General features: G+C 38.1%; 1 protein-coding gene across 1 annotated transcript in view; it reads right to left on the minus strand.

Moving 5' to 3' along the window:
• Window positions 1-16,516, minus strand: part of LOC117166584 (LON peptidase N-terminal domain and RING finger protein 3) — a 65,775-nt gene extending 49,259 nt beyond the window's left edge. The window contains exon 1 of the mRNA XM_033350671.2: window positions 13,952-16,516. Coding sequence (XP_033206562.2) covers window positions 13,952-14,522 — 571 coding nt within the window. The 5' untranslated portion in view covers window positions 14,523-16,516. The remainder of the gene's footprint in view (window positions 1-13,951) is intronic.
• Window positions 16,517-17,054: the final 538 nt, after the last annotated feature.

Here is a 17,054-nt window from a genome sequence, read left to right on the forward strand (position 1 = left end):
GGAATTTAATTCTTTCAAAGAGGAGGTACAAATTCTTTTATAAATTTATGCTACACTTTCTCGTTTCGATAGGATAATCAGCGTCCTTAAAAGTCCTTAATCCGCTCAACTTTTTTATTTTTTTAAATATTATAACATTTATGCCAGATATATCAAAAGATATGCAGGTCAATGTTGTCATTGTTAAATCAATCCACATCAATTAATTCTTGTGCCTATCTGAATGCGTCTTCGTACGTTCTATTATGTAAAGTCTTACATAAATATCGTGTCTTATATGTGTGACCGTAGCAAGAAAATTTGTAAACAATTTAGTACGAGATTGCAACTATAGTGACTTTCATGAAGATTACAGAAAAATGATTGTAGAACGAGGTTTGGAGGAAACTCTTCTCACAAGAAAATATGTGTCGCATTCTTAAGGGCTTATCATATGTTTTTACGACGAAAGAAATTACGTATCAGTCGCAACGTCGCAGTGGGAAACTTATGTAAGTTATCGTCGTATCGTGAAAATCTCATTAGGAAAACCAAATGAGTCAGACCGTATTTTCATGCTCCAACGTACATACGTGCGCATGGCCACATACCACGAAAATACGTTCCGAAGAAACGACTCACTCTTTTCGTATATCGAACGATATTTTCGTGCGATTGCAGATCGACGTTCTATTTGCTGATCACGCAACGGATACCTGCATTGCTAACTATTTCAAACAATTTTTATTCCACGGCTCGATACATAGAATTCGCTTGACAGGCGTTTAGGGATTTGTATTTTCATATAACAGAAGGGAATAGGTAACTTAGTAACAGTTTTCGTATGCTTTTATGGAGATTGTTCCGAGTATGAAAGACGCGAGAACACGACTAAAGGTCGAGTTTCACATCGACATTCTAACTAATTAAATAATCATTCGATTGATTATTTCGCTGCGAAGGACATACGCGTCTTCAATTATCGAGTATAATCGTTTGCTTGATATATTGGCTTGGCAACTAAGTGATTGCGGCTTTTGTCAATACCACTTAATGACAATATCCGCAATCACTTAGTTTCCAACCCAATATGTACGCTTTATCCTACATGCGTTTTCTCAATCAACATAACATCAACAAACATAAAATTATTTTTATCTTTCGTTCATTTAGCACCGTAATTAATTACAGAAAATATGTAAATGTTTTCGTGCGTATCTTTTTCCTATCGATAAAAAGAACGAACACAGACAGACTGGAACAGAATTGCACAGTCATAGTTAAGGGTTACTCCAAAAAATTCCATAACGCGTGAGACAAGTATTCCAAGATTCAACGATAAGAGATTAAATCGAAAGCATAAATTATTCAAAACAACTGTAAACGAAATGAACCTTGATACCCAGAACGAGGCAAAGGTGCAGCCAGAGAAGAATTCCCGTTAGTCGAACTAGAAAAGCTTCTCGAAACGTAAAGATCGCGTTGATCGACGTTGAAAGCCGGATACAAAAGATTAATATCTATAGAGGAGGAGACGGTCGCGAAATTCGCGAGTCCTCGTTTCCATTGTCGGCTGCTCGGCCTCCGGTTGATCGTGGCCCTGACACGACTGTGTCGCGTTCCCGTTGCTCTCTTTGCGAATCACTTGAACACCACGGGTGCGTCCTTGGTCCCTGGCGCTCTTTAGAATTCGCGGCCACGTCCTCCCGCCGCCGTCTTTCCAACCGAGATAAAGGTAAGAAGGAGCAAAGCGTGCCGAATTTGGCAAGGGTCCATACACGCGCGGCCGACTCGCTGCGACTCGCGGCGCGATGAAGTTCCGCGTGCCTTGATTCGTTCCTCGACCGATACCACGAACGAAACATATAGATAGTTATCGGAGTTGATGTAACGAAATTGTGAGATATACCGACGAATAACGGCGTCAGGTTACTAATATAATAGTACTTTGGACGCAGTAATTTATTTACATAGATAGCCTCGATTTGATTAATGCGTCATTGTGTTTGTATTAAAAATACAATGACCCAGTGAGAAGCAACATTGCGTTAACGTAACATTACATTTGTCATTTTTATTTCCAATCGATTCATACTATCGAAATCTATTAAGGGGGTATTCTGGTCTAGAGGCATGAATTTCGGGCGATTTTTGAAGCTCTGTACAAGCGAAATAAAAAATATTTTTGCTATCCTTCTTTTTAGCATTTGTTTATTGATATTTCGAGATTACGTAAAAAATTCAATGAAAAAAAAACTCAATATTTAAAAAGTTATGAGCTGGCAAAATGGGTGCTGCCAAAAAAAAAATGGGGTGTCGTGGCGTGCATGATATCAACCCTTCTGGTCATCCGAAACAAAAAATGCGAACGGATTCTTAATTAGTATGGATGCCGCTATCGTCTGAATCTTGGAAAAGTCAATACAACATTTTTTCACAAAATGACGGCCGTTTGAAAAAAAATTTCTTATTTCGCACGTTTTTTTGACAATTCCGAACGTTAAAAAAATAGTAATATTAAAGATTTTGAGCTGAGCGTGGTCCGGACGATAGAGGAGTATATAAGGAATATTCAGACCAAATTTAAAATAAATCGGTTCATTAGAACTTCAGATATCGTGCACGCCAACTCGAAAAAAGTAGTTTCAAGAAAAACGCGTTTAAAGTTTTGAGACGTAGGTACTCGGTCAGCGTCTACCGTTCATTGTACATTGGTCCCGGTCGGACCGGAGCAGATGCTGCGTCAGAAAAATGGCTGTGACTCATAAAATAATTGAAATTTTGAAAAATCCTTTTAAGAGCATATTCTTGAATGTCTAAACTTTGGAAATATGAAAAAAAAAATTTTTCGATTTTTCAAATTTCTAGACCAAAATACCCCCTTAAATTTCTATCGTCAATATGGAGAGAAATTTCAAAAATTTGATCAATGTTTCTTTTCGTTACTACTTCTCCTTCTATCTGCGTCTTACAACGTTACGAAGTTTAGAGAAATTGGAACACACATTTCATACTTTTACTCCGAATATTTAGATGACATATGTCACGTCCTAAACAAACACATGAGACATGTCATGATACCATCCAAAAAGTATAAGCGGATTAGAGATGTTCGTCTAATAAAAACGTTCGCTTCTACTGACTGTTATATCTTGTATCTTTCTATGAAGACTTGTATCTTTTCGTTATATCTCTTCCGTACGTTATATTCGTTTCTCAAAGTCAGCATGTCGTCAAAAGTCATCATCGGGTTTCTTAATTCACACTCACCCAGCTTCCTGCTTTAGTTTGATACATACGCCCTACTCAAGACCCTGAAATGAAATACGCGGTTCCAGAAGCAACGTCGAGTTCAGTCGACGATTCTCTCGTGTCTCGTATTGTGAGAAATGGCTGCAAAGAGCTGCTAGGGAACTGGAGCGAAGAAACGCGTGAAATTGAGCCTCGAACACGATTCCCGCTTTCTATGGAAGGCGCAGCGTGCGTGGAGTAAATGGAGAACGAGTGAATCGGTTTGCGAATTGTATGTCGTAGAAACGCTTGGAATTTTGTACTGAATGCGATGAATTAAATGGCGAAACAGACATAGTATTCGACTATACATGTAGGAATGTTATATTATAAGTAAATAGAAAAGAGTATGATACAATATCGTTGCACTCACACGAAATCGAATATAATACCACGTTTCGCGTATTCGTTTCTCACTAATTCTACGTCACAACAACACAACGAACTTCACTCGACCACGATAAATTCAACTCTGACAACATCTTCCACGCTCATTTTTCCCTTGACAAACCTTGGTAACGCTCACAACACTCCTTGACAACGTTTATAAACAATTACCCCTCACGCCACGTCCTTCCCTGACGTCACACCATCCCACATACATATATCGAAATATTAATGTACATGTAAATAGAAAATTTACTATTCGATATTATAAATAAACTATTTATATTTCTGTTCATATAAAAGTTTGTTGTTTCTAGAAAACAAATCTAAAATAACAGTGAAATTGATTTGCAATAAGGAATTCAATTATCGTGGACAACCCTCGTTGAATGTTTACTTAGTATATGGAAATGGAGCGAAACCGTAGCAGTTGATTGATTGCAGCAAGCGATTCGATACAAAAAACAATCATCGAACGTTAGCCTGCAGTCTAAATATAGATTAGAACTATAGAAATATGTTGATCGTAACAAATGTTTGCACAATAACAGAGAACCATTGTACACTGATCTTATATTTAGCGGGTAGAATAATATTGTGCTACAGAAATGCGTATGTGAGAACTAATTACAGCAGATGGTTTACACAATTTTTTTAGAAAGACTTCCGATAATTTGTTGGGTATCGAAACTAGAACGAAATCAGAAGTGAACTTTCATCAGACTATAAAATTAAATGATACAAACTACAGTAACAGACTGATCATAGCAAATAATTCAACGTCGAAATACGCTTCTCTAAAAGCTGTAATTTAAATCAAACTAATAAATAAATAGCCAATGAAAGATCACAGTTTAATGAAAATATAGAACAAAATTCGACTTCTTTTTTCGCGTAGAATCACCCCCTTTCCGCTTGTACCACCAGTTACCAACCACCCTGTATATGTATACATGTATGTATGTATTTTTTACTAAAATTCTTTACTCTTCTCTTTTATATTTTTATGTTTCCTCGCGTTTAACATCTCCCGAGCACAAAGTGACCTAAAAAGCGAATCATCCTGTCATAAATCACCTACATAACCATTCGCCAGCTTCCTTCCTAGAAATCCTATCAACGAGCGAGAAAAACATCTCAATAAAAATAGACATTTACTGTATACTATTCCTGATACGTTATTCCCTACACGAATTGGAACAAAGAACACGATTTACGCGGATCGACGCTCTCTCGGCCGCGAAGATACAGTCAGTTCTCACACGATCCACGATTTCGCGAACAATAGCCATCGAGAACGTGCTCGTGTTTACTTTACGCGCAACAAAGTCCGTGGGAACGACGTAGTAATCTTGTACTGCTTATCAACCGCGAAAGAGGGAGAGCAGAGACTGAGAAAAGGAAAGTAAACGTACGATAAACGTATCGAGATTGATTATTGTTATTACATAATAAACCTATGCTTACACCTTTACAGAGTTACGATGTTTCCTCTGTCGTTTAAAATTAAACTGTCAAATCCAAATGACGAATTTCCTTTTTGTAGTTTTATTTCTATGTCAATGTTTTATGGTTCGTTTAATTATTATTGCAATAACATAAAAACATGTAAGATCACATTTTGTGTGACAAACGTGGGACGAAAGATAATTTTTTCAGGGAGATGAACTTGTTCTCAAATGGAGTTACGAGATTCCTTCAGATAACTTTAATAATCATTTGCTTTATCAATAACTTAATTCGCTTAATCCGTATTTTATAAAGATAATTCTTCAACGATGACAATCAGTCGGTAATTGTACAAAATTAATAATTACAACAAAATTCGTTCCGTAAGAAATTGTAAAAAGTATGTCATTCGTAATCTCTTTGTGATATTCGATCTTTCAATCTTGCACAATATTTTATATTTATATTTATTTTATATATGTTCTTCAATGATTGTCGTTATTATTGTTGCTAAAAGTAATCTTAGATCTTGTTAGCGCTATCGTTATCTCTTCAGAATCGTTGTTTCATACTTTAAAGGGACAAGATTATCTGAAATTAAATTTTATTTATTCGAGTTTTATATTAAATACTTTTCTTTCATATTTAGGTAAAAAACAATCAAACATTTATTTCTGATATGTCATCGTTCTCTTCACATTTTATCATCAGTTTTGTTCCTATACCAAATATCTCACGTTCGGTATAATTTTTCTGCTTCGAAATAATATGTTTTCCGTGAAAAAACGTGATACCATTCTCCGTTGTTCTCGTCTGTCATCGGACGTGCCACGAGCACATGCTATACACATAAAGTGTACAGCATCCATTTGAACGATAATTATAGCTCACTTTGCAGAAAGGAGATACCACGATTCTTCACGAAAATACTCGCAAGACAATGGTCACTCTTGGCAAATGTTTTTCGTTATGTATCTTCCTTAGAGTTCACGAACAATTTCTTTTCCTTCGATCTAACAACCATCGATCAACCTTATCACAACTAACGGGAGACAATAGTAACTTGAACATTTCACGCGGCAACGTTCGCGGCGATTCGTATGCAAATGATTCGTTTTAATTAGAGTGTGATTGCTGAGAAGCATTCTTTCCTCACGCGATGAAATGTAAATAGTAATTAGCTTCCTTTACTAAAACTACACGCGAACGTAATTGCCTTTTGTGACTCAAATCATAGATAAGTATGATTAGTTCCTTTTGTTCGTTTCATTCGATCGTGAAATATTAAATATACGCTTTATAGCGCTACGTTACATATTCAAGGTAGATCAGTTCCAATCGTGAATCAATTGAGATTTAAGAAGAAAGTAATTTATTTCGTTTAAATGCGAAACGTTATTCGAACCTATTTAATTAAACAACACGATCTTTGTAGCTATTTTCTTTTCTCGAATAAAATATTGCCGATCGTTTGACTAGTCAATTAGAAAATAAATTACATCGCATAAAACAATTGGCGTAATTTTACGTAATCCTACAGTGATATTTGAAGGAAATGTAAGAAAAGCGATTATCTTATGATTTATAATACGCATAAAGAATTTTACATGATTATATAACTCTCGAAATAATGAACTCATTTCAATAGATAAATGTACCTACACATTTTAAACGTATCACATAATCATATACAAATTACTTCCGACATAAATGAAGTTTCGTTTGCTGATATCTGATTTATTGATTTACTTCTAGGAACGCGAGATAACGTTATTGAGATAAAGAATCTTCCAAGTATTCTGCCACATCAATAACCGATTATATAATATCAAACCATATTCTTGTCATCGAGAAAGTAAGAAGAACAGAGGATTACAAAAATTGTACAATTTCGCACAAAAAGTAAAGAAGAAGAAAAATTATTAAAATTCGTATCAACTTCGTTTACAACCGGTTATACTAAGATGGACTAATTGTAAGACAAAATCGATTTGGCGAGCACGCAACGTCTTCGAAGGAGTTCAAGACGAGTTTCGTTCCTTGTTCATTTGGTGAAGAAGGGAAATTAAAGCGTGCACAACTGAACCAAAAGCCAGGTGGACGGTGCAGGTGCAACCAAGCAAATAAGCTCTCGAAACAACCACTCGCAAATGACTTATGCCTTCGACTACGCGATTCGTTTTTGCTTCTTTAAATTTAGTTTCTGCGTCGTTGGCGCTTACGTAATTTTGACTGCATACCAGCGATCCACAGGTCGACTCTGTCCAGTAATATGACCATACGATGGTTCATCGTGGCCATTAGCCATCGTGTGTCGTGTCTCGGGAATAAATTAAAGGCGCGCTACACATCACACGGTACAGTGTTCAGCATCACTGGTTCAGGGCATACACGGAAAGCTCCTTTTATAGAACGCAGCATATTTCTAGCTTGACACACCACTCGAAATAATACCTGCATATTGTTTCACGAATTCGCTTTGCCCCGATCGATACGCTTCGATTGGTACAATATTTCTTTGCTACCTGATACTTTGAACAAAGTTACTGCGTTTGATTATTTGGCTTGCGATGATAATTTGGAACGAAAGAGTCGATTTGCGAATTTTATATAATGAAATAAAGAAAAACAGAACGTCTATAGGAAAGCCGATGTTTCTAATGTCAAATCGTATTTTCGTTGATGCCGACATTTATGGTATCCGTATTATATATTATATAATTTCTGAGTTCTAAGTAGTATCTACGAATTTGGTTAAACAATGCCTCTTAATGCGCTTTGCTGAAGATTAGTATCCTAGAGGTTAAAGAGATTACGTGTTTCAAGTTGAGACATACCTGTAAACATGTTGCAAAACACTATCGCATATTTTCTTTTCTTACATTACGTAACTAAATTGATTAGCTATATTACTAAATTAAATTTCTTAAATGCGTTTATGTTTAACATCTACCAAATCAATTTGACTTTTTCGAATGAAATGTATGAAGCTCTTTCAATATATTATTAAGCTCTCAGATATAAAAAGATAATATTATAATTGGAAAATTATTAGAAAGATTATATGGTAAAATCGCGAGTATGCAACATAGAGAAAATTGAATTCTGTTCGACGGAGTGAAAAGTTCCGTTGAAGCGTTGCCTCGTAAAGTGGCAACAGATGTTCGCCGCGCGTTTTCTCACGGTGGTACTTCACAAACCGTGGAACTTCTCTTTCTGATACCGTTGGCAAACGATTACCAAGAACAATGACGCGTAGTCGCGATAACACGTAATCCATGCTCCATGACTAATCGTCCTTGCCGAGATCGTCCTCGTTATCTTCATCATCGTAGATTATCTTTTACACAGAAGATCCCGTGGTACGGACAGTGTGTATATGAAAATAAGAATCGCTTACGATTAAATTCTACATTCCTGGAAATGGAATGCATTTATCAGCATATAAACGATAAATCAATTTTTAATCAATAATACCGGCAAATAAAGAGACCTATCTAATTTTATTCCTACGATATAGATAAGTAATGGATTTATTAAAATTTAGGTTCCTTTTGTTTTACAATTTCATCCACATATATAAAGTATGTAATATTGCGTATATATATTGTGCAAAAATCTGGTATAATTTTCTTTTTTAAGTTCCTTGGATTACTTTACGTACTCTTTTAGAGAATTCAATCGGGATGTTACATCAGACCTGAAAGAATTAATCTCTTGAAATCTGAAATGTTAATACTTGGTTTATCTTTAAATAACAACAGATCGATTCTTTAATTCTCTAAAGCATTGTAGGAATCCATTCTATTAGGATTATTCTTAAATTTTCCTGCTTTTTTTTTTCTTCGTCTTCTACATAACGTAACAGGTAACTAATTATTAGAGCGCGGGACATGACCAATAATTATACTGAATACTTTTCTCACAACACCTTATTTTACAATGCAACAAATACATTTGTATTAGATGAATCACTATGGCTTTTTTCTCTTCTTAAGCACGATCATGATAGATTATTATCGTACACTGTTTCTTTTCCCCTTGACTGAGAAGTAACATTTAAATGCCGTCAATGTTTCATACATGTACCAAAGATACTTAGTACTACGAGTACATGTTTCTTTCTCCATAAAAGTCGCTTGATTGCAACAAAAATTTGTCGTTACTTTATTTTCCATTTCTTCTTTAACTGGTGGTTTAGAGTTGCATCTGTGTTGGTCTATTCTCTCAATTCAGTTCAAAGCAGGTTATTTAGATTATTAAGGAAATAGCGAACACACTTTCAAACTTTAATTCTAGAAAAAAGTCGGGAAATTCATTTCTTAGTTGTTAATACGTACTTAGATCACGAGAAAAATGATAAAACGATAAGACAAAAATTAATCACTGTACAAAATTCCGCTTTCCATAATTTAATGTCTCACGGCAATTTTCTATCAAAAGTTTAAGACTTGGTGATTTTTCCCACAATTTTAGAGGAACAGAGCAACATACCTAAAGATTTTACTAAAAATCTGAGTCACGTATTTCTTTTAGCGATATTGACACTCAATTTGAAGAGGTAAAATACTGTACCTCTCCCTCTTCCCTACGCGAGTACATGTGATAATTGCTTTAATAAAAAGAGAGAGCAGAAACAGCGAAAAGATAGCTATTCTTATCGTAAGTTGCGCGATAATGTTATATAAAAGTTTATATATTAAAAAATTTACCAAATAAAAGTTATATAATTACCATTATATAACATTATTGTATTATCTATTTTATTTCGCTTACGAATGAACGAAGATAGTATCACAACGAGACAATTGAGGCTTAATATTCTTCGCTAGTATTCAACCATCATGTTCGAAAACATAAAAAAAAATGTTTTCCATGTCTGCCCCTTTTTAATTATGTTTCATAAATTAACAGTTATCGCCGTTGTTCTAAATAGTAACACGAAAGAGACGTTTTGTTATTTCAAATACAAATTAATTCCCTATTTAAAAAATACAAATCTCTTAAATCTTTATCCCTAAAAATTCATTTAAATAAGAAAAGAATCTTTTCTCTCTGCTCTTGTACAACATCCCTGGAAAGATTGATGGGAAATACCAATCCTTACATGTTTTCTATCTTCTACGATATTCACTAGCCATTCCTAATTCATCGCCATCTCTGAAAATATGTATTCACATTCATTCACATTGCTTATTCCTTCCACTAACAATCTACATACATATGTAACATCCATATACTATTTCCTTATATTATCCTTATATTTTCTTCTACATCGGAACTACGGATCTATAATGTGTAGCTAAATATTCTGCAATTAAAAAATATATGTACACAAATACATAATAAAGATAATCCTTTCAAGTTATTATTTAATTTCGTTGAAAAATTAATTCAGCTGACTACAAACCGCTACATACGCAACACGACATCGACTAATAATCAACTAAATGAGCCAGTTCGTAAACAGGATCGTGTCTGTGTCTTATTAAAAGTCAACATTGACTTGGCCAAAAGCGTCTGCGTATTTTTAGCAACAGCCAGAACAATGAGAATCCGAGATCCGGTTATTTCGACCATTTGTCCGATTTTATTCAGCGTTAAGGAATTTCGAAAACGCGTTACTCCGAAATTACTTCGCGTGCAAGCGATCATCCCGCGGCACGTGTCGCGTCCGTTTCGAATTAACGCGTATACGCGATACGCTAGATTTTCCGTGGATGAGTCGGTTTGTTCCATGCAGAAAGTCTTTGTGTTCGCGGTACATGCACCGTGTCCCACCGAACGAACCGATGCGACGCGACGTTCGGAATAATCCCGACGTTCGCTCTTTCTCTCTCTCTCTCTCTCTCTTTCTCTTTCTTTCCCTTGTCTTTGCTCGTCTCCCTTTCGTCCTCTTTCTCTCTCACGTACCCACGTTATATAAGAACCGCCTCAGACTGGCCGTGAACTTACCGACGTCGTCGTCTTCGCATTCGAACGCAGCCGTCTCTCCCTTTCCACGCGCGAGACCGTTCGGTGCACTCGGCATGCACCGAAGAGGGAGAAGGAATGCGATCGATTCAGTTATTCTTTCCAGTGGGATCGAGAGAATCGCTTTACCTGCCTGCTGCAGCCGCCGCTTTATCTTCGCGGGAGAATTCCTTCAACAGGGTTTCACCACGGTGTATTTGCGCTCGCTACGTTCGAAACGTCTTCTTGAGAAGAAATGGAGCGTAAATTGGGCGTATAATTTAATATTGATAAAATTCAGAACGATGCATTTTGACGACTTCGATTGGTTCGCTTAATTTTTCCTTGGACGTATTTTCTTTTCTTTTGGAAATTTATTTATATGTACATTGTATCATTACGGAGAATCGTGAATTTAATCGTTAATTTTACGTTTGCCTATTTGTTAATTTTTATGAAGCATATATATGAAGTATATTGGTGACAATAGATTGAACAGGTTACATAAAATAAATCGATCATTACTCGTCATTTATTTTTAGAGTAACGGATTAGAGGTGAATGCATCCTAGATACAGTTCGAATGAACATGTTCATAAGATGTTTCCTTTTGAAGGGATACTATTTCAGGAAAAATTTCAGGTATCATATGCTTTGTAATTCCACTATTACGTTAAAAGGTATAAATACGAAAGATACAAAGGAAGTGATAACGGGCAAACAAAATAACGTAAAGACGCTATTAAACAATAAAATTTAGAGAGGAAAATATGTTTTTCAAATATTCCTGAAACAACAATCGAAACAATATACCACCCATTGAAAAGAATTTAAAAATGGAATTAGTCAATTCGTATTAAGCAGTGCATGACATAAATTGAGAAATTCCATAAATATCTTTGCTACGTTGTCTTCGAAGAAGACACAACGATCGAAAACATCCTGACTCGACGATTGTCGCAAAGTCGAGACCTACGATGATTATAGCATAACGTCATGGATTAAAAAATAGAAACGAGTCTACGAGACGTTCCGACGTCTGGGAATCTGAACAAAGGACGCGCATTGAGGTCGTCAACCAGAACTTGAATCGGAGCGATTAAAATCCACGTATGCGGGACGCGAGAATAAGAACTGCATTTGCCCTTCCTCGTGAATACCTTTCTACGTGGATCGCTATAAGTTAAATCGAGTAGCCAAATGTTTATTTAGACGCGTTTACTCTTCGAACAAAGGCTAATAAATTTATAAATTTGACTGATACAGGCACAATAATTTTTACGAAATTTTAATAGCCGAGAAACAGAAATTTCTTGCTTTGGAAGTTCAAGACAGTTCAAGTCCACCGTGTATTCAAATTAAATAAAACACTGAGTAATCAGCTTATTTTTAGATATCTGATTCACTCTATACCAAAGTCTCTACTTATTTTAAACATCGTAAGTTAAAAATATCTTAACAGCTGCTGATAAATGTATATTATTTTGAAGAAGTGCAGAAAAACCTGCGACATGCTATTTAGAATTTTTCTTACCTTTATGCTAACTGTACTTACGAATTTCTGTCATAAACCATCTTTCTCGAGCACTCTTTTACGAGAGTAAAAGAGAAAAATTGAGCGGTCAAGAATATAAAAGAATAAAATCCGTTCCTCGGACATTCGAATGCTCAATGAGTTTAAACGACGAAGCGAGAGAAGACGCGGTGTGTCGGTAATTCATGCGCGGAACAAAGAGGATCGTCCGAGTGCATATGATTTACGGTGTTATTTGTAAAAACGTGGAATGCGTTTCTGTCATAAAAAAACTTTCTATAATGGGCGAGTAACACGACCAACGTTATCCACAGATTGAGCACGTAGTAAATATTCGCATATGCGAACGAAATACCATTCATGAAATACCAGCTACGTTTTGTCAAGTTTAAAAAGCATCCGACCGAACCGTATCATTTTCTTCTCTTTCTTTCAAGTCGATCCGTTTAAAACGATCGTGCTTTTATCTTTGCGTATCGTGCTATCTTTGAAATCGGAACATGCAAATTAATTCGATCTTCTGCGGTTCGTAACGCTATCCGGATTCGCTGTTTCGTAATGATCTTTATGTAACTACTTTGTAATCCCTGGTGAGAATTTAGTAGCACGAGTAAACTTTTCTTGTACGCAAATCGCGTGTCTCTGCGACTGATTGCATAAAAAGGGAGACAAAGGACAATCACAGTTACATCGTGCGGCTAAATCGAAACGTGTCTTCCAACTTATTTGGTGTACGTGCCATTTTCTGTATACTAGTGCAGAAAAATCGTTCTTTACATTGAGATAAAAATAATCCACAAAATTGTTACTTGATCGCTATAAATTAAGAACTCGGTAAATACTAATCTGTTTATTTTCGGAACAGCTAATCAACAGTGATTGAACGAGTATTTCGATATAGATAGTTGAAAAGGCTACCTTTTATCAATCCCAATTTTAAACCATTTAAAAATAAATGATAAATCTGTATGAACTATCGATAAAAGAAAGACAGCATAATAAAAAATTAGAAATATTTTTGTAATATCTAAGAAGATTACAGGGACGTACGTTTAATCTTCAAATAAAAAAAAAGTGTTGCATGTATAGAATTTGTTGACAGTGTGTTGAATTTTAAAATTGTTCTTGTATAGAAAATAAAAAATGTAACTTCAATTTATCCAACTATATTATGATTTACGATACAAGTGTACACTTTTGAGCCACTATTTACGTATACATATATACAGATGCTTTCTCACCCGAAATTTAATTACGCGAAAAGTGTCACGAATAACGATATAAAAAATAACGAAAGAGCTACTTCATATAGAGAGAGACGAGATTCGAGACGCAAGAAATTCCGAAAGAAATACTCACCAAGATGGACTGCGAGGTTGTACCTCTCGAGGGCTTGACCCAGGTGTCCCTCCTTCATCAAAATGTCACCCTCGTGTCTTGCCCTGCTGGCTTCTGCCTCGCGTGGCCACCACTTTTCCACCAGTCTCTGCACCAGCACATTCGTCTCACTCACAGCGACAATTTTTTGTCCGCACACGCGACAGCTCTTGCCCGGTTCCACGCAATTCTTGCAGTACGTATGGCCGCAGTTCGTGGTCACTGGTTGACACAAGATTCCCTCGCAAAGGGGACACGCGAACGACGTCTCTATCTTTTTTCTGAAACCCGTGGCCGTGATCGCGGTTCCAGACAATTCGTCCAGCAAAGCGTTCGCCAGATGTTTTAATCTCTCCGGTAGTACGGAACCCTCTGACAAACATCTCGAGTAAACACCGATAGATTCCCTGATTCGACCACACTTGGCCAAGGAATCCCCGTAGCCTACGAGCACTTCAAAACTCGGCGCCTGCTGCTTCAAGCTACGCTCGTACATTTCTACAGCGAGACGATAGTTGCGCGAGGCGAAAGCTTCTTTTGCCAACTCGGTCATATTCGTGGTGATATACGAAGCGCGACAGATTATTGGAAAAATCCTCCTCTGCTCGAGATCGGTCTTGTTGCTTTCGGAGAAACGACGCGCGCGTCCGAACGATTACGTGCACACGTCGATCGCGGGGTAAACTGCCCGGCACGATCCGCTGGTCGATAACTTGCAGAAGAAAATTCTCAGAACGATGCGCATTTTACTTTATCCATCCACTTTGAAAGATCGTACGATCTTTCTCGTTTATTTCGCTTTTGTTTAATCTCTTGCTTTTAAAAAAAAAAAAAAAGACAACGATCGTATCGATCGGTCGACCGAAAAACACGTCCCGATGCAACGAAAACACTTGACGCGGAGAATTATCGGATCAATTTGCGTGTTTATCGGTAGCCGCATCGACGCCTCGTCCGTTTGATAAGTCGGTCGTCGGTCGCACGTTTGACAGCTGGCCGACCACGCGGTAAGAGAATTTACGGCGCACAGAACGCAGAAACGGTGCTACGCACAGCACGACGGCGCACTGAGGACTGCTGGCTCGGCTGTCACCGCTCGCTCGGGCCACTGTCAGAAACGTAAACCAACCGGGCAAGCAGCAGGCGAGGGGTGGCCGGCAGCGGTGGTGGCGGCGTCGCGTCGGTGCAGCCGTGGTGGCAAGCCAAGCGGCGGCGGCGACGACAGCGCCGCACGGCGGTACATACACCTTCGACTCTTCACTGCCTCTACCTCACCAACTGTTTCGTGATAGCACGAATCGTGCTATATCACGGGTCTACGTTCTACGTAGGCGTTCGCGTCGGTGTCGAGCCACACCCCCACTACGAATCTCAGGCATCATCCTGCCGCCACTAAGATCCCCCTTGATTCGTTCGGCTTAACGCCTGGTCTCTTCTTAACCTTATCAGAATGCCCCTGTCTTTTTAAACTGCTCCTCTGATCGATCAAACGTCACGTTCATGTTCGAGAAATTGCAGTTTGAACGAATTCGTTATTCCTGAATGAAATTCGTTATCCTTTATCTCAGGGCGAATATTTTCACACTCGCGGGGTTGGATATCCTTTGAGCAATCATCACCGTGGCAGTGACCGAAGAATCTTCTTTATACAGTCCTTATTATAATATATCGTCGAAGTTCCGTTCATCTCGCGGTCGACATAGTCTCGGAGTATCAACAGGCTCCTCCGAAGCGCGTCTTCGTGGTACTCGAGCGTATCGAGCGGCGTTGCCTGACCGCGCGTCCTGTCCCCTTAGCTACCCGCGCTTCGACGAGCCCGAATACCGCCGAGGCATAAAGCTTCTTCGATAAACGAACGAGCGAACGCGACACGTAACCTTCTACGCAGATCGTACGCTAAAACAGGTTGTGGCTCGTGGCAAGGGCGAAGAGACGCAAGGGTGGTGGGCTGTTTAACCAGGACACTTGTTGTTGGTCGTCGGTTATCTTCCTCTGGATCGTCCAAGGCTTTCGTTCCGTGAAATGGATTCGTCGAAGGGTCTGTCTATTGTGAAGTTACGAACGGTGGCACGAACACACGAGATGTTTGTCGCCGCGGTAAAATCGTGGACGAGGCAGCGGGATGCGCGACCGCGGCGAGCTTACATAAAGAGCGTCGCGTCAGTGCACAAAACGTGGCGGGAGCGAGGCGAGTTTCGATTGGATCAATTATTCCACGGGCGAGCCTCGGCTCTCCGGGCTCTAGGAATCTTACTGAGCATGAGCAGTAACGTTACTTGGTCTACGTCGTGGTATTCCGTTTTACCCAGCACCGAGAGCAGACCTGCGTGCGCTGCTCCCCTCGGTGTGTATCGTGCGTGAGTCGGTGTGCACCGGCCAACCGACCGCTGACTACGCAGACGCGCTATAAACGCATTGCCTGCTTTCTTTCTCTTTCTCTCGCTCTTTCGCGCGCTCGTGGCCACGTTTGCGCGATGCAACCGATGCATTCAAGACTGCCGGGTCCGCACGCGTGTTCTACGAGCCAGAAGCTACGTGCGTAATATGTACATATTGTACAATGCATGCAAAGATCGTACACTGTCTTTATCTTACCCTTTTTTTTATTTACTCATTCACGATTAAATAATTGTACGATTGAATAATGCAAGAATAATAAAACGTAATGTAAATTTATTTTGATAGTGAAAATGTTATTGATGATCCCGATACCATTCGTACGATCATGATATATATAGAATTGAGTATATCTATTATGCAGCTCTATTTTTTAAACATTACATTCGTAATTGTGTTATCGACGTATAACAGATATAGATGAAAAGTGAGTGAGAAACGTAGGAAAATATTTCGTTATAAGGCGTCTGGCGCTAGCGAAGATACGTATTGGGGAAGAACGGCGTAATTTCGAGCTGCAGCTAATTATTATACTTATCATTGTACCGAGATGCGCTTATGTATAATCAATGTATTAGCCGTGTATAGTTAACGTTCTTAATTATGGGGTAAGCTAAAATCGATTTTGTGTCAGCTATTTGTCACTGGCATGGCAAACAACGAGTTAATGTCTTGAACCTTGCATATG

This window comes from Bombus vancouverensis, chromosome 2, assembly GCF_051014615.1.
Source record: "Bombus vancouverensis nearcticus chromosome 2, iyBomVanc1_principal, whole genome shotgun sequence".
Classification (NCBI taxonomy): domain Eukaryota; kingdom Metazoa; phylum Arthropoda; class Insecta; order Hymenoptera; family Apidae; genus Bombus; species Bombus vancouverensis.